The 27,083-nt window shown below is 37.3% G+C and overlaps 1 protein-coding gene across 2 annotated transcripts in view; it reads right to left on the bottom strand.

Annotated features, from left to right (window-relative positions):
- The window catches only part of LOC145996872 (uncharacterized), an 87,820-nt gene that overhangs the window by 59,166 nt on the left and 1,571 nt on the right, over window positions 1–27,083 (bottom strand). For both annotated transcript variants that reach the window (XM_083133420.1, XM_083133421.1), the window contains exons 2-3: window positions 26,407–26,583; window positions 560–1,066 (exon numbers count right to left, since the gene is read on the bottom strand). In XM_083133420.1, the coding sequence (XP_082989546.1) occupies window positions 560–1,066; window positions 26,407–26,537 (638 nt within the window). In that variant the 5' untranslated portion in view covers window positions 26,538–26,583. The remainder of the gene's footprint in view (window positions 1–559; window positions 1,067–26,406; window positions 26,584–27,083) is intronic.

Genomic DNA, 27,083 nt, shown 5'->3' with positions numbered 1-27,083 from the left:
GTGTAAGAAATTGGTGTGTATCATCACTGGTGAAATTTTTTTTCTCACTCTTCCTCATTCAGGTGTATTTATTTCAGTTTTAAGACAGCAATAACTATTTACCATTTGCTGCCTACCAACATGGAACATCATCAGCCAAACACGATAAATATGAATTGTATTTTTGAGGTTCTTTGATGGAAATAGTCCTCCCTGCAATTTTTCATGACATTTCATTGGCATAACCAACAGTCGTCAGAAGAAATGCCATCAGAGTGACAGTGATGAACTTAAGTGAATAATGAGACTGGCCATAAAATACAATTCATGAAAACCTCAGTGGCAATTAGATATCTCGGGGGCAACCAAAGGAAACCATGCTAAAGTGAATAAAAAAGAACGGTACACAATTTTAGTTGCCATTATCAATAAAAACAACCCATAGTTCCTCTCTTTAACATTCTATGTGTCATTATGACTTAAATGAGCTAGAGAATTCTGGAATACTCTATTTAACCAACATTGCAAAAGGTGTATTGACAGTAATGATATTCATTATAATGTAGATATTATTGATTACCTGGAATTAGTATCTTCATCCTTTACTGGGGAGATCAAATCCATATCTGCCAGATTTAGCGTGTTTTCATCTTCTCTTTTAATAGTTGGGGTTTCTACATCAGGATATTTTACTACTTCCTCCTTCTGTAAATATTCTACCTCCACAAATGAAATTTCTTTTCTTTCAATGTCAACCTTATTTTCCTCCAAATTGAATGCATTTTCACCTTCCTTGGCCTCTGATTTGTAGACAACCGACTGTTCTGCCATATTTACATTTCTAACTGAATTAGGTTTTGTATCTGTTAATACCACAGGACTAAGATTATCCATTTCATTCTCACAAATACCATCCACTTCACTTATGTCATATTTGTGCATTGATGTTTTATCCTCTGTTTTTAAAGAACTGGAATTCTGGAAATTTGATATGGAGCTGTATTCCTCAATAGGAGTTTTTTGAGATGTGACAAATTTGATATCCCTCTCACATTCCAACTCTGTGCTTCCAGATGAAACAATTTCACTGAAATTATCAAATATGAAAACATAATCGTTAAAAATAATGGTTAAGCAGAAAATGAAGACAAAAATTTTACTTACAAATTTACTGAATACGTTGTAATGAACATGAACAGGGGGCCGATTTTTGCAGTTTTTTTCCTTGGAGAAAAATCATGCTTTCAATGGATTAATTCATTTCACTTTATCGGGAACACTCTGGTAAAGTATTATAGTGCATATAAATCCATATTTGAGCATTCATTTATTTCAAATTTGCCTCTTCTATTTTATTATCCTTTGTGCCAAAAGTAACCCATTTCATTCAAGTTGGTTCAAGGATATCCAGTAACAGGAAATTACAGATGTTTCAGAGATAGAGAAAACCACTTTCCCACCAATCACAGACTTTAAAAAAATATGAGTCATTGGTGTCACAGGCACCAGTGGCAGCAGGGCAAGTTAACTCTTGATATGCTATCTTCGGAAATCTGTGTCTGAGTGGTACTTGTTTGAGAAAGGGGAGGGGATAAATGGTGCATTTCCCTTCTGGTTACAACTGTTCATCACTTGGGAGGATGCTACATATATGTGCTTATGCTTCCAAATAATTTACTGGAACCTCTCATACTGAGCTGGAAATATTTAAAATACTAAAGTGTGTGATATTCTCCATCCTGTGAAAGAACAAATTAAATGTAAATAAAATCATGTGACTTGTGATGTTCAGACTCCCACCCCTTCGAAATCCATAAGGTACCTGAAATAACACCCCATCCTTCCTTAGGGAAGTATCATTCATTTGTCAAACGCTCTATATTCTTATGCGTTGGAACATGTCATCAGAATAATCAATATAATTTCCTTCAAGCCATGTGCATCTGTTTTCATCCACTCCATGCTTGCTGTGGGGAGTAGTCAACAAAATGTAATACTGAAGGATTAAAGAAAATTGATTCAACAATGAATAAGATATGACGATGCGGTTATTGGTGCTACAGTTATAAATGCCAAGTCTACTTTATTATTATTATTATTTTACTACTTTGAGCATGTAAGCATTACATTTAATATCTTAGGTATCTAGAATAATTTCTTGTGGTTCACATGGAAATTTACATACATTATTCGTGTTACACACATCAACTTCGCGCCATATGTCAGGGCCACTATTACAACGTGAACAACATGGGTGCCAACTTCCATGCCGTAAGTACTGAAAACATAGATTTCAAGTTCAGAGTCTTATCCTGTCGCAGTTCATTCTTCGAATTTCCAGCAAATATTTGGAAATTAGAATGCAACAATTTATTCATAATGTCATCAAAAATCAAAGTTGAAAAATTAGTCAGCTTCATGGTCTAAATTACTTGATTACTTATTATTACCACTTCTTATAGATGTATTCTCTATAAGCAGACAAGAAGAATACTACAGTAGGAAATTGGTTCTTTGAGATAGGGCCAAGATTGTGCAACAGTGTCTTCAACAATAATTTTTAGACTAGTTTATTAATGTCCAACTTTATTTAATTTATTTTACAAACTTTGCATGTAATGCAGGGCATTTTCACTCTTGTTTAGCTTTTAATATCTAGTGCAAGATGACCCTGTTATTTGAGGCAAAAACCTCAAATAAACCCCAGCAACTAGTCATCATTTCCTGCTTTGTAAACAGTCTTTATCCATAAAATTACAAATGACAGGAATGAAATATTTTTTCATTATCCATGTTGATTATTATGTTATATTATTATGTTAGCCAAGCATGCTGGAAATATGGTTCTATAGGCAGGAATTGCTTCAAATCTTTGAATTGTGTGGACTGTTACATGACATCAGAAAGTGGGAGGGTAATGGTGCAGTCATAAGGAATATATAGATTTGAATACACCATTTTTAAGACACCTTTTAAAAAAATGTATAGTGAATATTTTACCTGTTTTTAATGCATATTTTGATATTTTTAGTGCATAAAAATTCGCCCCTAGTAAGATGGCATCAAGGAAGTGAGATTAGGTAGCCAATACGGAGTAATGAACCCCAAGGTGCTATTGTTTTATATAAGCAATAACTGAACTACCATTCAATACAGACACTTTGCTGAAAAAAGAATTGCAAAATATAGATTTTCATTAATATTTTTAACTTTACTTTTCCACTTAAATGTATCTATGGAAAACAAAGTTCACTATTAATATTTTCATATTATCTGCAAATTTTACCACCAAGCAAACAGTAAAAGTAAAAGACAATCCATGCACACAAGCTATATATATATATATATATATCATTTCTTGGTTATATTCCACACACACAGCAATGCCATTTGTAATATTTATTACATTTATCATCCTGCAAATCCTTGCAGAAAGCGATTATCAAGATCACTTAGTTGATTACTTACTACTTAAAAAGTTCACATGATTGCATGTGTTCAACATAAATACTTATGGATGAAATTATAATATTTGTAACCTGAGTGTTTGAATAGTAATTTAATTTGAGGAAAATTTAACATTCTCAATAACAGAGATTAACATTTTTTGGACGAGCAATGGGCTACAATTTCTGTCGAATAAGATGAGTAAGTATAGAGGGACCACAAGGAAAAAAACCTTGTACAAAAAGTCCCCGCGCAGCTTTCCCTTCTTCCGTTCAGCTCGTGCCATAAGGAAGCATGGTCCAATCTCCCCCTCCTCTCCATGCAGAAGTATGGTGCGCAGGAGTCACGGGTCTGCACAGGTTTCTTGCTTGTGGTTAAACTATAGCATAGCCCATTCTTTCACTATAAAATTCTATTGTGAATGAAGGATGAGCTATAAACTCACCATGTCTCTTGTGCAGGTGTATCGTATCTGTTTCAAATTCCACCACTGTATGTCCGGTTTTCTTCGTTCCTGAAATTTACTTGTACTCGTGAATAATTACCTACTATAGGATTAAAAATTACAAATACTCGAGTTTAGAGTTCAATTAAAAATTAACCAGTAAACCTACTACAAAATGAGTTACATCAAAATTTAGCTTATTCAATTCTGCATTAATTTATGCTAACCAACATTTTTGCGAGTATTCCTTATATATTTTTGCATCGTGAGAATGAAAAAAAAGGCCGTTTGTTTTGAAGTTTTACAAACAATCGCTAAATTTGAAATTCTATAAATAAAATATGGGTTGTTCAATCGTGATGAAATTTTGGTATAGTGCAGTTAGAAAGGTTTTAAACATAAATAATAATTTTCAGATTTTTAAAATTTGTTAAAAAACCATTATCATCAATTTTGCGAAACAACTTTTTCTTAGTATTGGGTAGTTCTTCCTACAAATACAATATTGGTCTTGTTTGGAAGCTCTTTGAATATGTTTTTAAAATCAATCATCATTGTCAATTAACATTGAGAAACCAATTTTATACAGGTTTATATTCAGTGGAGTAAAGCTGTATGCTGAATGTGGCACAGTGACAGCCTGCAGTTTCCACAGGGTTTAACGGATATCGCTGTGTGCCATGTTCCTCATACAGCTTTATTCCGCTGAATATAAACCTGTATAAATTTGGCTTCTCAATGTGAATTGACAACGATAATGGATTTAAAAACAGATTAAAATAATTTCCAAACAAGTAGGGGTGTGCAGTACCAACTTTTCTGAGTTGGGACGGGATCGGAACGGGACAGAAAACCATTCCTGATATTCGGAAAAATGTCGGGATGGGAAATGACTCAGGATTTCCAGACATTTCGTGAATTTCCCAACCATTCAGATTTCTCGACACTTCGGGAATTCCTGACTCATCGGGATTTCCAGAGGGTTCGGGATTCTCGACTTCGAGAATTTCCCGCCAATTCTGTACTTCCCAACACATCAGAATTTCCCGACACCTCAAATTCCCGACCTCTGGGATTTCCCCGATGGTTCGGGATTCCCAACTTCAGGAATATCTCGACACTGCCCATTTCCTGAGACATCGGCAAATCCACGAGCGTGATGGAATTCCACATTTAATGAATGCTTGGCTTAGTTTAAAAAAAACTGAAAACGTGGTTAGTACATGACTATATGAGTCATCACTCCTCACAGCGTATCGAACCAGGGATCCCTTGAATACATGGCAACGGCGATGTAAACATTGTAATGGATACTATTTTCTCTCCCATAATTTTTACACTCATGTATGAGTACGGAACAAATTTACTCTCATTAAGGATGTGTGGGTGAGGTGGGGATGCAAATAATCGAGGCAACATTTATTTGTTCCACCTAGAACTACAAAATACAAATTCTATGTAGTGAAGGGTTATGGTCGTTCCTTTTCGGGAGTCAGCTCACTGCAAAGAGTCGTTCAAAGGAACGATGCAGCTTCTTTTTGCGAGGCAGTTCACTGGAGCTTGCTCAATGAGGGAGTCGTTCAAAGGAACGACCGACACCACTTGCCGTTTTTTTTTCGTGCAGTTGAGCAAAGGGGCTGGGGAGGAATATTGCTGGAGTTATTCTGAGTGAAAAAGATTAGGGAGGGAGGGAACTCCGCCTACTATTCCTAATGAAAAATAGGATAAGAGAACATACACAGCAGGAAGGAAACAACGTACCGGTCAGGGTACAAACTCATTGAAGACTGATAGGGAGGGGGGAGGAAGATCTTTATGTATTTCAACTTGTATTTCACATGCGTTTTCGTATTGTTAGATTAACTATGACAATTAAGCATGGACGTACGCAGTATTTTTTTCTGGAGGGAAGCAAAGGAGCCATATTTTTCCACGTAATAGTGCGACAGTCCTTCAGTTTGAAATTGTCATTTTCCTTTACACCATTCTAAAAATGAACAAGTTACTTCGAATGAAATGAAATAATGTGTGTTGAATATATAATTGCATTATGCAAATCATTTTTCAAGGTGACGTCGCCCACTTGCCCCTCCACTTACAGATGTCTATGGACAAATGGTCAAGCAAACACCCAGTCCTCCTGTTTCCACCTTTTCTTTACGATAGTAGGTCTGCTGATTGAAAGACATTTCAATAAAGAAGGGCACAGATAAGGAACCCTGTGTGTTTCATCGGAGCTTGTTTCCACCTGCAAAGTTCCTTTTACAGTTATTCTCACGTTGCGAAAACATGTCACACTAAGTTTTAAAAGTGAATAACCAGCCCATCCTTCACTCCCTTGTTGTTCCACTACTGTATTGTTGTTATAAATAGAGTTGCGTGCATTTCTCTGTGGAAAACCGCCACAACAATACAGCAAGCAGAAACCAAACACGGTTGCTCTCTCTCGCAGGTACTTGGGAGTGAACGACTGGGAGCAGGAACTGCTGGAGCAGCTGGCAACACACGCAAAGCTCACGACTCCGAGAAACGACCAGGTGCCTGACGCGTCTGTATCACACAATGTCTTGGTCTTGAAGCCAGTGGGTGGAGCTTATTGTCTGCCCAAGATGGCCACATCTACTTCAACTGACAGAAGAACATCGCATCGCATACTGCAAAGGCACATAGGCTCTCCTTCTACCAAGCGAGACTGGAGGTGGGTTGCAACTGTTACGTTTGTGCGTGCGTCACTATGTATGAATTCGAAATATTACGAAGATAAACTATAGCTAGCTTTACTTACTTGTGAGCCGGACCCTGTGGCCGAGTGGATAGCACATCGTGCTGCGACGCCAAAGGTCCCAGGTTCGAATCCCGCTCGGGCTTGGTTGTTTGTGAATGTCCATTCATCAATTTCATTATTTCATCACTCATCCCCATCTTTGCAAATTAGCCAAGAGGCACAAAATGCAAAGTAAAATAAACTAAATCAATCAATCAGTGGCGTGGCGTGACCTTTTCAAAAGTGTTACCGGCTATCAGTACAACAATTATGCTTGCTAGACGTTATCAACCCCCTCCCCCTCCCGTAAAGAAAACATGTCTTCGAGCTAAATATTTGTTCATTTCATTCTTGTTTTGCAATCAACACAGTGATTTAGCCACAAACACTCCTAGAAAGAACTACCACTCATGAGACAGTTACCACGAAAATCCAATGAATAGTGGTAGACTCTTTTCAATTCTTCATCTGTCTGTTTCCTTGCAATGAGGTTCAAAGGGGAAGAAGAAGAACCACACTTTTCTCGGGTCAGTTTGAAGTTTGTATGGTGAGCACTGAGAAGACGACAGACCTCCGCTCCTTTGTGGAAGGGAAGCCCAGCTGTACGTACTACTGTTGCCAACTTAGTATTTTGGAGCAAGGTTTGTCCAAATCACGAATCGCATCAAGGAACTATATTTACGTCTATTACCTAACTGGTCTCAGTTGAAGTTCAATCCCCTTAGCTTTGCAGTCTACCTCTAGTTGCTTCACAGAAATGGTATTCCTATTTTAGGCGGGATTTAGCTCTATTCTGCCCAATCCAGTGTGACAACACTGGCTGATCCGGTAGGTCTGAACGGCAACAAAGCCCCTTAACAGGGATATGAATAACCGCATAGCACACTATCCCCCAAAGTCCTTCCTTGCTCTTTCCTTGCATTGGCACCCTCTTCTCCCTTGTTGCCTCTTCAGGGTAATGGAACAGCCTCCCTCTTCACTTCTGTCGGCTGCAGAAAAAATGTCCTAGGCAATATCTACTCGACGGCAACCGTGTTCATTAATGTATTGAACAATGTTGTCATTTTATTGAAACGACTTTTAATTCTTTACATGTCCCTTGCCATGCACACCACGCCTCTGCAATCATTTACATGTCCCTTACCATGCACACCACACCTCTGCATTCAATCATTTACTTACTTGTTAAATGTTATTCTTTCAGTTTTCCTGTTGCTTCTGTTGGTACAGCCATATGGTGAACAAGTCAACATTGCTCCGTAATTCGCATTAAAAAGTACACAAAATTACATACTTTCTTATGGCGACCACAAATGTTTTGGTCTGACTTCGCTTCATCCTGTTACGTGACCCGGCTTCAGAAATATTGCATGGGGCTTGCTCCACCCCTTCTTACCTCCATGGGAACGACCACAGAGGAACTGCTCGTTCACCCCGAAGGAGCAGGCAGTACACCGCTCCCAAGAGGGAGTCATTCAAAAGGAACAACTCGTTCATGAACGACCCATCACTAATTCTACGTGCTTACATGATTTCAAGCGAAATAAACCCTTTGAATATAGATGGTGACACAAGAACAGCTTGCAGAAATCAGAAATAGCCAAATCAGGATAAACTTTTATAGGGATACTGAATAATTTTCTATTCAGATGTCCAACTTATCGGTATATTCGGATTATCCGGATATCAGAATTTTTGGGATTCAGGGGTTCCTAGACTTTTCTTTGAGTCGTTCAGCAATCAATCGTTGTTATAAGAAGGGAATGTTTTTTTTCTTACAGTTGGAAATAAACATTCAAAGGTTGATTTAAATTTTGCATATTCAGAGGGGGCTGGAAGAATATGAATATGTATTCAGCCCTCCTGCCCCCTACACACACACACACACACATTCACACACACACACACCTTCCGTGCTTTCCGTTGGCATGCTGGTAACGTTGTTGCCTTGTAATCAATGGTTCCGGAAACGATACAAGTAATTTATTTATTTAAGTTTGGGGAACCAACAGGCATTTAGCTGCCCAATTATAGGTCTCCGCTAGTTACATTTAAAAGTTACAGCTACAAATATGCATGTCACACACATACAAGTAAATTTGTGGATGATAACATTATCAGTATTTGACATGCAAATCTAGAAATATGCTCAATTGAAAAGATCACATTATATAAAAGTAATGCAAAAGAATTATTGGTATGTACAAAAAAAGAAAGAAATAGAAATTTACCATACAAGTATAACAATAAATGATCAATATTTGTCTGACAGGAGAATTCAACTAATTATGGTTCACTATGGGATATGGACATGAATATTGAAGTATATTAGAGTATATTTTGGATGCAATATTATCAGTGCAAATGAATGCATCCGTGCTTCACATACTTCTTAAACACATTCTGTTCACTATTTCAGACAAATAATTCACATTATGAAGTAAAAATTAGTGAAAAAAAACAACCACACACACACTGAAAAACAATCAAAAGACGGTAGAAGACAATAATTACCTATTACTGGTGGTTTAGCTATGTGTTTTTTGAACTCAGGAAGCTTATATCTGAACATGTCTACTTGATCATGAAGCAAGTTAGTTTCCCTTGCAATACAGTTTATTGGTGTATAGTAACCCTTATTGTTAAAACTGAATGCAGTGCTGAGCAGAGGTTTGATTCAGGTATCATAATTGGGTATTTGAAAAGATAAATTGCTCACAATTTCTGGTGAATCTATTATTCCATTCAGACATTTGTATGCAAAAAGTAAGTCAGCTTGTTTCCTTCTCCAATGCAAAGTGTCCAGGGAATATGTTACCAAGTCCTTGTCTGCGTATAAACTACAATAAATATCCCATGATAATCTTTCCTTAATATTCAGCTTCCTAAAAATCAGGTATCTGATAAACTTCCGTTGTATTTTTTCAATGTCATTACTGTAGCTTGCATAATAAGGTGACCATATTGTGGTTGCATATTCAAGTATTGGTCTTACAAGTGATTTATATAGCATCGATACGAGTATTTACCTTGGCAAAATCATTTGACGACCTAATAATGAAGCCAAGCATTTTGTTTGCTTTATCACAAATTTCCATCACATGATACTTCTAAGTTACTTGAGTGTCAAAATTAATACCTAAGTCAACGATGTTCGGTTGTTTATCGACAGTTTTGCCATTCATTTAATATGTTTTATCCTGCATGCTTTTCTTTCCAAATCTCATGTGTTTGCATTTCTTTATATTCATTTTCATATGGTTATCTTGGCACCAAGTCATTAAACCATTTATATCCTCTTATATGCTTTCGTGGTCATTTTTGTTTTTCAGTGGCAAATATACCTTTAAATTGCCTGCGTTTAGCAGATATTTACAGTTTTTTATGTAATCTCCTATGTCATTTATGTACAACAAGAAGAGTAAAGGACCAAGATGTGAGCCTTCAGGTACTCCTGATGGTATTGTCTTCCAATCAGAGAATAATCCTTGCAACTCTTTGTTTTCTGTAATTTGTGTAACTGGAGAACCAATTTACTAGTGAGCAACAGATACCATACGAGAAAAGTTTTTCTTTTAGAATTTTGGTGATTAACTTTGTCAAAGGCTTTGGAGAAGTTTGTGTAGATGGCATCTATCACTAGACCTTTGCTTAAGGCTAGTGCAACATCATTTACATATGTTCAGAGATTTATTGTAGTGGACCTGCCAGGAAAAAAAACAACATGTTGTCCAGGTATGATGAATTGTTTAGTGGTATGCACGTTAAACTTGATTGTTTAATGCATACAAACCTTTAGAAAGCGCGCAGTGGAAATTTCCGCCTTATAGGTCTACTTATTTTGATATGGGGCAGCTATGCTATTAGAAAGTACAGATAAAACACCTTTTCCAAAATATGCGAGTTTATTCATTTTCACATAATGTGCAAGCACCATTAGTCTACATAAAGAAAGATTGTCGGTGTTAAACTCGCTGAACTAAACATTTTCATGTCGTATCACTTGTGCCAGTTGGATGGATATTAATTGAACTAAATAATTAATAATGATTAACTAAATATATTCCTTTACAGTCAAGTCAATTCTCCACGTAGTTTAACGGACGAGAAAGATGAACAAAATATAAATTTGGGTGTGTGAGTGCCAATTCAAACTTAAAGTACTTATCCTTCTCCTCCCATGACGTGGTTTCTCGGACCCCTTCTTAAGGTGTCTGTCTACAGGAAGAACTACTTCCTCTCCCTGGGCCAGAATCCAAAATGCGCTGCCTGAAGGGCTGCGACTTCGCACCAAGGTTTCCTTGTTACGTCATTGCGTAACCGATGCTATTGCCCTCTGGTGGCAAAATTAAGAAGATTCCATCCATCTGGCACACAAATAAACAAAATGACGGCTCCGCGCGCACTACGGTCCATAGTGTGCGCAAATCATCTTTTATGTACCAACTTCTCAAATATTTTCCCCATGTTATTCAGTATTGATATTGGTCTATAATTACTTACCAATTCTGTATCACCATTTTTGTAAATGGGGATTACATTTGCTTTTTTCCAGGCATTAAGGATCTATAATTACTTACCAATTCTGTATCACCATTTTTGTAAATGGGGATTACATTTGCTTTTTTCCAGGCATTAAGCAATATTCCTGTCATTAAAGAATTGTTGAAAATTATATATAATGGTGTTGTTAATTGATATGCACAGTTTCTGATAAAATATGGGTGAATAATGCCATCTAGTCCACTGCCTTTCTTAATATCTACCTTCATTAATTCATCCATAAGTTCTTTCTTTGTTATTTGAAATGATGAAAATGAAAGGCTTGTTTTGTCTTTTACGGCTAACTTTGATGGTTACAGATTGTTCGTTAGATATACGGAGTCAAAATAGTCAGAGAATATTTGGCAGGCTTCTTTGGCAATGTTTCCAGTCTTATTTATGCTTATGATGGGGACAGGTATATGGATATTGTTATTTCTTTTGTTCTTCAAATATGGCCAAAAATGTTTGCTGTTTTGTGATATAGTGTTTTCAGCATGAGTCGCAAATCTTTTGTGGCATAGTCTAATCACACATTTTACCTCTTGTCTCAAGTTACGAAATGTGTTAACATATACTTGTTCTCCAGTTTTTTTATGTTTAACTTATGCATGTTCTTTCATGTTTGTTAGACATATCAATTTGTAACTGAACCACGAAGGATATCTCGTTTTACTTTTTGGAGTAAGAGGAACATGCTCTGATATTGAAGAGTTTAGTATCATGTACATGTATTCCCTTACCACATTTGCATATTTGAATTTAAGTTCATCATCCCAGGATAAAATTTCAAGTCCTTCCTTATTTCCATGTAATTTGCAGAGTGAAAGTTGCATAGCATACTCCTTGATTTTTGAGTGTTATTGTATTCTGTTTTAATATCGAGTTCTATATCCAATGCAGGATGATGGCCACTTTCTTTTACTAGAGAATTCATATTTTTCATTACTATTACTTTACTTGAGTTGTAACTAAGTACCAGATCTAAGATTTTCCCATTTTTGTTACGTATGCTGTTATTTTGAATTAAATTACAACAACTCGGGAAGTTTTTGAAAGTGGTGACAGTGGTGTCAACGTTCTCCACTTGAGGACAGATATATCCAGACTCTGGCAGTAATTTCCAATTCAGATGTGGAATGTTGAAATCACCTAATACAAAAAATCCTTCATATTTGGAATAAATTTCGTGAATTATGTAATCATTAATTTCCTGTATTACTTCAACGTTTTTTTCTACAGTTAGATTTGGTGGTACGTATACAATTCCCTTTGCATGTGTTTTTTTTTTAAGTTCCAGAAAAATGCTACGATAGTGATTTTAAAAATTTACATTTTATGGTTTCCAATACACCAATTAGTACCTCTCCCCATTCCTTTTTATTGGATGTTACAATTGATCTGTCCCACCTAAACACGTTGTATCTGCCATCGAATAGCTCTGAGCTCAGCATGCCATTGTTCAGCCATGTTTCAGTTATACAAATAATGTCATAGTCACAGGACAATGTGTTCAGATAACCTTCCTGGGTTATTGTTTTTAAGCCTCTCATGTTCTGATACCACACACTGAGTTTACCAGTTACGTTCAATGATGATGCCTGTAACCAGTTAGGTGGGTACTCAAAATAATAAGTAAAGAGTGGAAGACGCACGTAGAGGCCATGGAATCAAGTTACACGTACCCGAACCTAAAGTTACAAAAGTCGTTGTTTGAGGTTAATGACATATATTTTGTATCGTCACCTCAGTCTCATACGAGAACCATCTAATCTGCACAATGTGACCTGTGAAACAAAAGTAATACTTTCGTTCTAAAATCAAAACTATGTTCCCCCCCCCTTTTTTTTTAATTGGGACGAAGTTAGTCCTTAAACTGCAATGCGAATTCTGCCACGGTTCCGTATCCGAACAATTACAACCTCGTTGCCCAATTTTCAATTTAAGGTAGTTTTATTTCTAAGGTAAATTTGTACTACAATTTGTGATTTGCGATGCGTGGTCAAGTTTATTATATTAACCCCGCATCAAAGTATGGTTAATATTCTTTCATCAACAACAAATGCATTGATATTAACATCATCTCTTTTTTTGACGAAACCAGCGTCTATTCAAAGGTTTAACATTCCCCAGAAATATTACAAATAACAAGATAAGACGTTAACATATGTGCCCGACATAAAACAACTATAATGTCACACTTTCTTTCTTTTTTACTTTTGAGCAATCCCAATTTGACAAATTGTGTGGCACGTAAATCTATACCAAGTTTACTGTTAAAAGTCAGAAACGTAAATTGTTGACATTGATAATCACATGTCATTTTTTTGAGAAAAGACCTGTTTTTTTTTGGTGCTCTTATGTGTTTTTATCCACGACTGTGCCAACTCGGAATTACGCAAACGTATTTCCCTTTTTTTGTGCCCAATTGTCGCTGATTAGTGTATGCCTTGTGTATACAAGAAATGAACCGAACGTCACACCCAGTTACTATAAGGGCAATCGCGACGTCATTGTGAAATTGCGAATGAGATCACAAAAAAAATCCTTTTGGTTCGTGTTCCTTTTTTACGATCGTTATTAATATTTCAACTTGCAGTTTGGTCAAGAGCAACACATACATTCGTCAGGCGACACTTCACTGTTCACTACGTAATGGTCATAAAAGTACATACCTCAATAAAATGGAACAATCGGACTGCGTGGTTCCTCGGCAGTGGCGAACTCCAGCGTCAAATGACATCTTCCTATGGGTCCTATCCACATACGTACAAAGTATCATGTACTGCTACATGTATCCTTTTTCCTTGAACTTGTCCAATTGTGTCTTCGTAGTTCGTGTCCCACTTGATGTGCAAAACAACGACGATCAAAATAGCCAACGGTCAAAAATGGTTCATGTAGTCATCGTCGCTGCTTGCTACCATTTCTCGAAAAAACACCAACTCTCTCTCTCGTGCATTGTTCCCGTACAATCCAAAACAGGCAGTATCTTGTCGTGTTCGAGAAATATAGGTAGCCCACTATTACCGAAGTTCTTCGGAACAGGAAGAGGTACGTCTAGCCATACGAGTCCATGGTCTTCCCAAGTCGAGGCAACTACTTCACAACTACTTCAACTACTTGCAACTACTTCAACTACTTGCAACTACTTCACAAAGCACCAACTGGTTCGGAACTGACTGTTCATTCAATCGTGATCGCACAAAAGGGAAAAATGCCACTAAGGGCCTCTAGCGGTCAATCGACCAACTAGCCCCCAATAGCAGGCTGACGCAAGGCAAGGCGTACCGAAGATATGAGGAAGAATGTGAGGCTTTTCTACGCGATAAATAAACGTAATACATTTTATTACTGATTGCGGAGAAAAACGTCACATGCCATAATATGTACATGAAAAACGAATAATCTAAGCTAAAATTTAAAAATTCTGAAGAAAAACAAACAAAAAATACCTGAAAGTTATTACCGCCAGCCATGGTTAAATAACAACATCACTTGTACATTACACTATAGCTCTTTTCAGTTCTTCCGGCATGCGCTCTAGAAGCTGGCAGCGGAAGTGGGGAGTGGGGAAATGGCCTATCCAGCGCAACGAGACAGGTCAGTTAGAGAGAGAGACTGCAGCGTTGCCAGAGTAGCGGGAAAGGCAAGTTGAAATCGAAAGAACCATGAAATACAGACGTCCCATTGTTCGCGTATGGCCTGAGTATGCGTATTATCCCCATCTTGTGGTCTGTAGAATACCGATAAGTATATGATATCAAGTGTATAAAAAGATTCATTAACAAGAGACCAAAAAACAATTGGTTTACAAAAACAGACATATGTCAGGTGTATGGTATACAACACATTTGCTTACCTTACTCCAGCTTAAGTGTCCGCGGGAAGGCACTCAGCATCTTTACCAGAGCCATCACCGGAAATATCCTCACTACTTGACTCCTCGCTGTGGATGTCGTCACATACATTCACGACGATCGGATCCATGACCATGTCCAATACCACGTCCCTTGCGTAATTTTCCTCTTGAAATTTCTCTGGATGTGACACACAAGCCTTCCAGTCCTCAGTGTTACTTCATTCAGTTCCTCTTCCATTAAACATTGGACATCAGCCAGTTTGAATGTTTTGTTCCTTTTCCCCATGGCACTTTTAACCTTTCCCCAAATGAGCTCTATGGGGTTGTACTGGCAGTGGTAGGGTGGTAGTCGAACAACGGTATGTCCCTTTCTCGCAGCAAGTGTATCAATTTCGTACATTTTGGCCTTTGGTTTGGCCAAGTTCACTAGAGACAACAGTTCAGCTCTGGTGAGATTGCTGTCGTGAGGAATATTCCTAGCAGATAACCACGATATGATATCAGCTTTTCATGTATTCGTTTAGGAATTCTTTGCAACTGTACCGAATGACAGCTAGCAATGTCCATTACAATCAACGCATATTTGATGTTCATTTTGTCAAGTGTATCTAAAAACTGCAAAAACCACTGTGTAAATACTTTAGCGTTCATATCAGTATGGTAGTCATCAGACGTCCATTTTGCCTTTGGCCTGAAAACTAATTTACATTCCTGTAGAAAACCAGTGTGACTAGAACCTATGTGACAAACAATAATGCAATCACCTTTACCCAAGGGTACTTTTAAACCACCTGCACCCTCTTTATTTTGCCAGATGTTCGTTGGAGTGCAATTCTGATGTATGTACGTTTCATCTAAATAAAATATATAGGGCAAAGGTTCCTTATACGTTACTCTGGCTGTAACTATATTGGCTCTCTCCATCAGAAATCGTCTACTGTCGTTGCTCTTTTTGTGCTTGAACCCCATAGACTTCAGTATCCTCCACAATGACGAAACTCCCCACTGAAAGCTTATTTGTGTTTGCAAATCAACGTGTAACCTGTTCAGTGTTGGATATTCACCCTTTACATAATACCCGAGGATAATTCTTCTTATTATATCTTTATCGCAACCGTCGATTGCCTTTGTGATACTGTTCCTTTTGATTTGTTTGCACGATGATTCAAATGACGTGGAACCTGACGCCTCAAGACTGTCTTTGCCTTCCCTAACAATACGCTGTACAGTTCGCGTACTCACTCCACAAGCTTCAGACACTCTCAGTTGCACTTTGTGCACACTTACCAAGGGACCACTGTTTTCTGCTTCCTTTTGAAAATATCCATGAACCCTACTGATTATTTTCCTGCCTTGGCTACGAACTACCTCTTTTATGTTTGACATCATACGATACTTACTGCGTTAATAAACACAAAGCTCCCAATGGAACAACGGGAGTACATATTAACTTCACATGCCACATACACGTCTATCGACGAAACAATGCAGTTAGCCAATACACGATGCGACAACAATTACTCCCACGCACGTTATTCCTACATTCTGCTCATAACAAACAGGAATCGACACTGGGGGGCAAAACACCATCAGCAGAATGACGAATTGGCAACACAGCAACGTGCAGATCGAGGTTAGTGCTCCAGCTTCCTTCCGCGACTGCATAACTCTCGGCTGTTCTCTGGTTGGTCAGCGGCATGTTCCCCGCTCCCCCTGCCAGCTTCTAGAGCTCCCACCGTAAGAACTGAAAAGAGCTGAAACGAAGGTTTTCTAGGTCCTCTTTGCAGGTAATGCATTTGACGGGGGCTGCACTGGAATTTCACATGAAAATCTTACCATTTTTCACCCAACGTATTCGTAGTTCTTGCCTCTTTTCATCTTTTCCGCTTCTCCTAGCAATGCCTTGTTATGTGATGTCAGGTGTTCATTTATGTAGATATTATTACTAGGTTCTTTTAAGTGCATGTCCTTCGTTGTTAGTTTCTTCTTTCTAGCTGCATCCAGAATTTTGTCCCAAGGTTTCCTTGTGTTCTTGTTCTTGTTTGCACTCCCTGTTGCCACTCGGTGACACAAGTCAATGTCAAGTGGGCTAAGATTGCAGTTTAGAGCTTGTGCAATAGTTTCAACAAGCTCATGTGGATTCTCTTTTGGGTTTTACGGGATACCGCAGATTTCGATATTTTGTAATCTGGAGTATTGTTCTAATTCTCGGACAGAATTTTGCAGAAATGATAACGTCTTTCTTCAGTTTCCAGTTTTCTTTTTTCAAATCATCGACTTCCACTTTCAAGTTCATTAATTCGTCCAATCGATCTCCGTTGTATTTCACACTTTTAATCAGTTCATCTTTTTCTTTAGTGAGTTGGTTCAGCTTCAAGTTCATATTCAGTAAGAGTTCATCTTCTCCAGCAGAACATCTTTCTTTCTTGGAGTCATCCGTGGTTTCATCCTTGGTGCTAAGCAAGCATATTTTACATTTCCATGTCACACTTGGAAGATTTGGAAACTTTGGAAACTGGTTGTTCGAAAGGGAAGCACACTGCACGTGAAATAACGACCCGCACACACCTTTACATTCAATTCCTTGAGATTCTTTAGAAATTTTTTCAAAGCACACACTACACCAACCACTTGCCTTTGCCGCAATTTTTTTTGTTCCGAAACCCATAATGAACTGTAGCTCCTATCTCAATTAGCCTATCTGTGCATAAAATGAACTTAAAACTCAACTCAAACTCCACCACGCCGCTTTCAGCACAAGGACTTCCAGCGAATTACCGACGAAACTTGGCATAGTTAAAGCTTTGCTCTAGTCATATTTATAACTTCTTTACACATAATTAATTGCATATAGATTCGACAATATCATCCATTCTGAAGAAAGGAGATTTACAGCAATTCTCTGTCGTGACGAATGTATCCAAGCATAACATATCATTTCCATAACGGTTACAGTATAATGGGAGATAAAATAATGTTAATGAGTGAAGGACTAAATATAGGTTCTAGTCTAAGCCCAGCACTGGCTGAATTGGTTATGAATGAATGGGAAAAGAAAGTGATAGAAAAAGGAGGTCACAAAATAATTTTGTTTTGCAGATATGTGGACAATTGTTTTGGCATATGGAAGGGAACGAAGAGGCAGCTCGACATTTTTGCCAAAGAAATACAAGATGAAGAAAGAGGGATATTATTGGAACTTGAAATAGAAGAAGACGACAAGTTGAGCTATCTAGATATATTGATGAAAAGGAAGAGAGGACAAGAAATTGAAACCGCTTGGAATCAGAAGAAGTGTGCAGCAGGGGTATTCTGCCACAAAAGAAGTGATGTAAGTGAGGTGTCAAAAATAAATTTTATAAAGAATATGGAGGACAGAATCAAGAAAATATGCATGAAAGAATGTGAAAAAGAAGGCAAAATAAATAGCCTATGGAAACAGCTGGAAAAGAATGGCTATGAGAAGCAGGATAGACTGGACATAAACAGAAGAAGGAAGAAAACGGGCAGGGGAGAAATGGAAGAAAAAGAAAAAGAGGAAGAGAAAGAAAAAGAGAGAAGGTTTGGAATAAGGAGTATGGGGAAGACTACAGAAAAGATATTCAAAGTGCTTAGGAAAGCGGGAATTAAAACTTACAGGAAGGGAGGGAGAAGCATCTTAGGAATAGCGAAGAATGCAAACAAGAAAAAGGAAAACAGAGAAGAGGAAGGGATTATCTATGAAGTGAAATGTAAAGAATGTCAGAGTGTGTACATAGGAGAAACGAAAAAAGGCTGAAACACAGGTTGAAACAACATAGGGATGATGTACGACTTAAGAGAGAGAGAAATGCAATATTTAAACACACGAGAGAAACAGGACATGACATAGAGTGGGATGAGGCTAAGCAGATAGGAAGGGAGAAGAGAATGCTAGTGAGAAAATGGAAGCCAAGGAAATAGAGAAGAAAGGTGAAGAAAACACAATGAACTGGAATAGGGGACTGAAGTTAAACAAAGAATGGAAGAAGGTGTTAGAAAGAGTGGAAACGACAAGAGAGAAAGAGGAGAGGAGAAGGAAGAAAAATTAAGGAAAAAGAGCATGAGATAAAAAGTCCAACCACATTCTATATGGAAGTAATTGTGTTTAGCCTTTTACGTGAAAGTTCAGTTGGCAAGTGAAAGCCACCTGCTACAAAGTTCCAAACAACTTTCTAAATAGTCTGGAGGGAGTAATGTTTGTGTGTATATATAATGCCCTGCTTTTGTATCTTGTTACTTTTGTACTTGATACAGAGTCTGAAGAAAACCTTGCTAGAAGGTTGAAATGTTACATTTAGTTTATGTTTTTAATAAAATAAATTACTGCCTTCGTCAGCATATTTAGTTTTTTCATAATCATGGAAACAAGGCTTAATGGTGTTATAATCATTTCCACTTTCCAGTGTCTTAGAGGGAACGATACCAAGACCACAATGGTAATGTGGTGTTTGCTTATAACGGATATAATTTTAAAAGCTCCACCACATTCTCCTCCTTAAATTAACAAGGAGTTTTGTGTCAGTGTGTTCCTGACGCTCGGCTCTAGACGTCGAACAAAGTAAAACCGGCAAAACTGCTTCCCCTAGTGGGAGAACCTTGTAACTCAAGGGAGAAAGACACGGCTACGGGCGAGGTTTTCTCCCGAGAGAACAGCAGTTGCAGCTGTGGCATAGGTACGATAAGGAGCTTCCTTCTCCTTGCTTGAACACTGGCCAGGGTGATCGGATCCGCGTCGACACATGAATTTGACTGTAGCGTTTGACTGATGGCTGGACATGGAATAACTAGGTATACTAATTTAACTCATTTCGGTTTATGTTAAAGTTATTTGACCGGTCATTTTTAGTTCATTATGATTTTCAGGAATAGTTTTGAATTATCCATTTTGTGCATTGAATCTTAGTGAGTTTAGTCCATGCCAAGCACAGTACAGTTAAAAATTCGTCAGCTTGATTTTTGAGAATATCGTCGATAAAATAACGTAAAGTTTCCGATCACCTAAACCATGCAAATGCCATTATATTTATTTAATATGTGTGTTCATCGTCATAATTTTTAATGGTATGTATGGTTAAAGGGAATTATTTATTACTCATGTGGATTTTAGTATGTTCTGTGGACAACTATATTTATGAAGAGATATTTGACAGTTGTTGGGTTTGGTTTGAGTTGGTGTTTTAAGTCCACTTTATGCACAGTATGGCTAATCTGGACTGGACCTACAGTTTAAAGTGGGATCCGAACCACTTGTGCCTCCACCGGGTGTCGAACCCGGGACCCCTTGATTACAAGGCAAAGACGCTACCACTGCGCCATGGGGGAGGCCCGACAGTTGTTGGGAAAAGATTGCCAGTTGTATGGGGAATAGTTTGTTAAAATAAATGTCCAAAAAATTTAAGTTCGACGTTTCAAATTGTTCTTATTTTGTTAATTAAGCATTCCATCTTGTTTTGGTACATTTTGAGAGTGGTTCAGTTTTCGTGGCTAGACGACCACGAACACTGAAACCAATATCTAATCGCGACTATTAAATAAAACGGGAAGTAAACAATATGTTGGGGATTGGGTGCTCGAGATCCACGTTAATTTGTGAATCGGCATAAGGGGCCCAAAATTTGTTATATCTGTGGTCATAGCTTGGAATGAATGATGATTTTACCACAGAGGTAATAAATGGTGGAATCGAGTAAAAAGAGAAAAGGGTTGCGGGTTTGAGTATTCTTACAGGTCTAGTTTTTGACAATTAACCTTTTTTTTTTTGCTCTAATTTTGGCCAATGCTGATGTGAAGTGGTCGTGGACTTAGTGGTATAAGAAAACTTATTTAGTATTTTTTTGCTTCCAAAATGTTACCACTATATTTGAATGACGCGACCACGTCACAACATTCAATGGTAGCAGAGCAAACGAGCCCCCCCAGGGGGATTACTGTAATCTTTTTTTCCTTTCTGCTACAGCATTGTTGTCTTTTTGAGGGATTAGCATGTCACAATTAAAGGGTTATATGCAGTTGGATCCCTCCACGACACCTAAAGGTGTTGATTACGTTAAGGTGCCCAAGGTTCTGTTCAGTTCATCGGGGGAAGGGGATTCCGGTACACCTGATAAGGATAGTGCTGTTTCTTCTCAGGTGTCCTCCTCGTTGTCCGATAAAATCATGCTACGTAATATGGACACTGAAATTGATGCTTTATCAATTTGTACCTGCACTTCTTTGGAGCACCTGTTATTTTCATGCTAAACTTCCAATTAATAGTAAGTTTTGATATATATCCAGATACCTTGGTGCTTCAAAATTGTTTACGTAAAACTGCTGGTAACTTAAAAACCCTTTGGCGTGAAGCTATAGCCGCCAAGGCATCTTGGTTTGCACTTAAATGTCAAGTGTGGAAAAATATGGCGCCGGCCTCGTCAGTGGCGAATTTCATTAATTTAAAGATATGCCGCCATCAAACACGATCTGAATCTATGTCAGTTTTTGTCTCTAACATCATTGATTGTGCCAATACTCTTAATCTTGTATGGGAAGAAGACGTTCTAGTGGCCGAAATTTTGCACAAGTTGCACCCTCAGACTCGGGGTTTCCTTTTGTTTCAGAATGAACCAAAAACCTTGGCTGAATTATTAAGCCTTGCTCAAGAAACATCTTCTATGAAGCACGAATTTGACGTGGCTCCGGCAAATGATAATGAGGATGAAAATTAGATACCCAGGTTAACCGCAACAACTTCTAATGTTAATTTAACAGGCACCATTCAGAGGTCACATAATGTAAGAAATGTGCAATGCCGCCGCTCTTTACGATGGGGGCATTTTCAAAAAAATTGTAGAGTTAGGTTACCGAATACCCCTCAACAGGGGCACAGTATGTAAAGCTTGTCATGTATTGTTCGGAATCAAAATTGTAGTAAATTTGGCAGATTAATTATTTTTGCGTGAATATTTTCTGCATTCTTTTCTATACTTTCTTGTTTCTTCTATTCTATTCCTTCTTATTATTAATGCTTGGGTTATTTTTTGTTTCATGTTTTTTACTTCGATGGAGATATGTTCCACAATATATGCATGATTGCTGTATTCTTGCCACCTGCTGACCTGCCACTACAGATTCTGCTTGCACCTGCTCTACGTTGTTGCCACTGCATGGAATTATTTTTGTCGCACCCGGGATTGGACAATTTCGTCAATGGCTCATCTGGAAATGGAATTTGGATCTCTGTGACGGTGTAGATGGGCTCATACCGATGGATTTCCGGTATGTTTGGTTCGGTATATTTCTACTGCAAGGACTCCCCGGAGGAGTCAACTTAGTGAAGTTCGCTCAATGTGTTTTTCGAGTTTAATGTGCTTATGTTTACCTCATACATTCTTTTTGTACCTCTACAAGTGAGTGTTTAAAATGAAAAGTTTTCAAGGATGTATAAATACCTTGTATATTGGAGCTTCGTAGCACGATTTAAGAAGATTCTTTTTAAAGGAGTACATTATGCGGGATGCATTTTGACGTAGGCCCCTTAATATTCGAGCAATGGATTGTTTTTGTCAAGATTATGTGGAAATGGAATGGTTGCAATACGGAATGGATATACTTTCTATGGTGAATGTATTCTCCTGATTCTATCGTGTGGGAAGCACACTGATGTCCTTGGAGAAGTGGTGTGTTTCACAAAGGAATCCTGACCCAATGGAATATGGGAACTTTATGGAATTAAATGGATACTTTTGTTGGATTGGATGTTATGGTTGTACCTTGGCTAGAAGAGGATTCTGACATTTGGATTGTTACCGAGCAGAAACTTTCTTTGGCAGAACAGCCATTCTTTTTTACAGGTTAGTCTGCAAAATGTGTCAAGTGTGATTGGGTAGTTATTTGCTTTGTTTGCATACCCAAATATTTTTAAATTTTTTGAACTTTGAATCTCCAGTATGTAAAGAAAATTGGTATTCATCATAGGGAAGGCTGTGTATATATATTGAAAGCGCTGGTTCGCTGTTTTCATCTTTTCATTCAGATAAAGGTATATTTATGTCATGTTTTTATCATATATATATATATATATATTTGCATGTTCATCACTTGAGTGAGATTTCATATATATCTGTGGGTTTCTTTACTATATTGGAGCTTTCGTGTTTATATTGTGGGGATAAAAGCTTGCATATTTTCATATATCACATTTATATTGATGGAAATTACTATTGTGTTTAAAAGTGGGAAAAATGTACAAAAAAAATATAAACAAACAAAAGGACAAAAACAGGAAAATTATGGGAAATGTGACATGTAATATCTGCGTACAAATTATATCTAGTCATGATATTTATTGCAAACTTTGATGTTTAACTATTTACATTATTTATTCTTCATTGCTAGTATGGTTGTAAATTATTAGGATTGTTGCATTGGTTTTTTTAGTGAACATTTTGTAAGGTGCCTGTGTTTCTTTTTCTTGATGTGCGGGGAGGTTGAGGTGTTTGCTTATAATGGGTATAATTTTAAAAGCTCCACCATATTCTCCTTATTAAATTAACAAGGAGTTTTGCATCATTGTGTTCCTGATGCTTGGCTCTAGATGTCGAACAAAGTAAAACTGGCAACGCTGCTTCCCCTAGTGGGAGAACCTTGTAACTCAAGGGAGAAAGACACGGCTACGGGCCAGGGTGATTGGATCCGCGTCGACACATGAATTTGACTGCAGCGTTTGACTGATGGCTGGACATGGAATAACTAGGTATACTAATTTAACTCATTTCGGTTTATGTTAAAGTTATTTGACCGGTCATTTTTAGTTCATTATGATTTTCAGGAATAGTTTTGAATTATCCATTTTGTGCATTGAATCTTAGTTAGTTTATTCCATGCCAAGCACAGTACAGTTAAAAATTCGTCAGCTTGATTTTTGAGAAAATCGTCGATAAAATAACGTAAAGTTTCCGATCACCTAAACCATGCAAATGCCATTATATTTATTTAATATGTGTGTTCATCGTCATAATTTTTAACAGTATGTATGGTTAAAGGGAATTATTTATTACTCATGTGGATTTTAGTATGTTCTGTGCACAACTATATTTATGAAGAGATATTTGACAGTTGTTGGGAAAAGGTTGCTAGTTGTATGGGGAATAGTTTGTTAAAATAAATGTCCAAAAAATTTAAGTTCGACATTTCAAATTGTTCTTATTTTGTTAAATAAGCATTCCATCTTGTTTTGGTACATTTTGAGAGTGGTTCAGTTTTCGTGGCTAGACGAACACGAACACTGAAACCAATATCTAATCGCGACTATTAAATAAAACGGGAAGTATACAGTATGTTGGGGATTGGGTGCTCGAGATCCGCGTTAATTTGTGAATCGGCATAAGGGGCCCAAAATTTGTTATATCTGTGGTCATAGCTTGGAACGAATGATGATTTTACCACAGAGGTAATAAATGGTGGAATCGAGTAAAAAGAGAAAAGGGTCTACTTTTTGACAATTAACCTTTTTTTTTTTGCTCTAATTTTGGCAAATGCTGATGTGAAGTGGTCGTGGACTTAGTGGTATAAGAAAACCTATTTAGTATTTCTTTGCTTCCAAAATTTTACCACTATATTTGAATGACGCGACCACGTCATAGTAATTTCAATCATATATGGCGTACCATAAAAATCATGAAATCGTATAAACACGAGACTCCCGAAATCATCAGGAATTCGAGAATCGCTGGGAAATACCGAGGCTTGGGATTCCCAAGCAGTCGGGAAATACTGATGCTTCAAAATGTTTCCAACACTCGGGATTCCTGAGCAGTGTGGATTTCTCGAAGTATCAAGGTTTCAGAGAAGTCGGGAATTCCCAAATCCCCGAATGGCGGGAATTCTCAAAAGCTCAATATTCATGAAAAGTCAGGAAGGGATTCCCCATAAATGTTGTGATTTCCCAACATTTCGGGATCCCGGAATATCGGGAAGTCATTTCCTGAAGTCGGGATCGAGATGGATTTTTTTTCCCGATTCCGACAAATAATACAATTATTGCATTTGTAGGACTACCAAATATTAACAAAAAGTTGTTTCGCAAAATTGATGATAACGATTTTTTAACAAATTTTGAAGATCTAAAAATTAAGATTTATGTTTAAAACCTTTCTGCCTGCACCATACCAAAATTTCATCACGATCAGACAACTCGTTTTTGATTTATAGGAATTCAAAATCAGCGATTATTTGCAAAACTAAAGAAAAGGCCTTTTTTGTTCTCATGACGATAAAAATTATAAGGCCTACTCGAAAAAAAATGTTTACCATAGATTAACACAGAATTGGAAGCTAAATTTTGATGCAGATCTACAGGTTAATTTTTAATTGGAGTCCAAACTAGAGTATCTATAATTTTTAATCTAATAACAGTTCTTCTGTTTTTACTCTGGAGAATAGCATTGAACATTGTGGAAATAATTTATGAGGCTTTCAAATCGAATTTCACATTTGGTGACTATTTTCATCCTAATAGATGGTTATTGTCATTAATTCATTAATAAATTCTGTAATCCCTGGATGTGATTCCTAGAGCATGCTTGGTACCAATTAGGAAGTTGCCCATCAGTCACCATGAATGGTATTTCCAGACCTCCACACTACTCCCTGTGCGGAATGGAACGAGCTACCCACACACCTCTCGAACCATCTGACAGGAAGTATGCCATGTTGCTACGATGTATGTGTGGCCGTTACAGGTCGCCACACTCCATCTCAAATGATGTGTTGTTGTTGAAGGGACATTCCAATAATGTTCATATTCATCAATGTGTGACATTCACACAATATACAGTTGTTACATTTACAACATGGTGTGAAATTCTGATATTTTGGAAATAACTTGTTTTCTCTCTAAATTATGCTTAACTTTTGGACATGATTGTACAATGAAGAGGCATGAAATTTAAATATTTATACCCAAACTTTATGTTAGAATTAGAATTTCTTTATTCATGGGCGAAGTTCAGCCTGTGACTGCTCTATCACTTAAGGTCATAAGCACATTAATTATTCAGCATACATGGTCATAGGGATGAGTTATTCACGTGTCTTGTTCACTCAATCTGCTTTTGATTCTAGGAGCACTGAAAACAATCTTTAGTAATATTCATATGATGTAATTTAAATGTTGTTAAAATTTGTCATTCTTGTATGGTGATAACCTGTCTAATTTTTTTCAAAACAGTATTAATCAACCATTTAATTACAACAATCAGAATGTAAACCAAGAAGTGCAATGGCATGCATGTGTGGAATAAATTAAAGATGTATGTATCATAAATTGTATTGTAAAATTTAAATTGAATTTACACTGGTGTAACTAACCTTGTAATAAAATGAACAGCTTCACTTTGATTTGATTCTGACAATTTAGAAAGCTCTTTCATTAGATCCTTTTTCAAACTCTCAATTGTCTCCAGTATCTGCACATCTGTGAGTTTCTGGTAATCATCCATTTTTGTTGTGACAATTGTCAGTTATATCTTGGATGTATGCTAATATCTGTCAAGAACAAAGAAATAACTGCATAAAACTAATTTCTTATTCACATTGAGAGCATTCTAAAATTAAAATATGCATTTAGAAATTAATGTACAGGATCATATCCTACATCATTTGTCTCATTTCAGTTAATCATGCTTTAAGCAGACAGAAAAAGCATTGGTACTAGTTTACTATCCTTGGGACAGATTTCTTCATTTCTACAGAAGAAACTACTTACCGCAATAAGTTCCTGTAGTATTGTCTAACATCTGGAAGGTGTTTTGTGTGATGTGGGAATGTTTCATAGCGGAAATTCAACCATTGACGCATAGCCCCATGAACCATTCATACATAGCCCCACGAACCATTTCCAGAAAGGTTAGGTTAGGTAGGGTCACAATAGGTTACAACAGTTAAAAATTGGGGTAAATGTTTACTATCCTTCGGACACCTATAACTTCTAAGTTTCGTCAATTTTTGACATTTGTACTTACCTATCTGTTTCGCGGATCATTTTT

Source organism: Lepisma saccharinum, chromosome 13 (genome assembly GCF_977018435.1).
Source record: "Lepisma saccharinum chromosome 13, izLepSacc3.1, whole genome shotgun sequence".
Classification (NCBI taxonomy): Eukaryota; Metazoa; Arthropoda; class Insecta; order Zygentoma; family Lepismatidae; genus Lepisma; species Lepisma saccharinum.
Note: the sequence above shows the minus strand (reverse complement) of the source record. Positions and strands in the feature narration are given on the sequence as shown.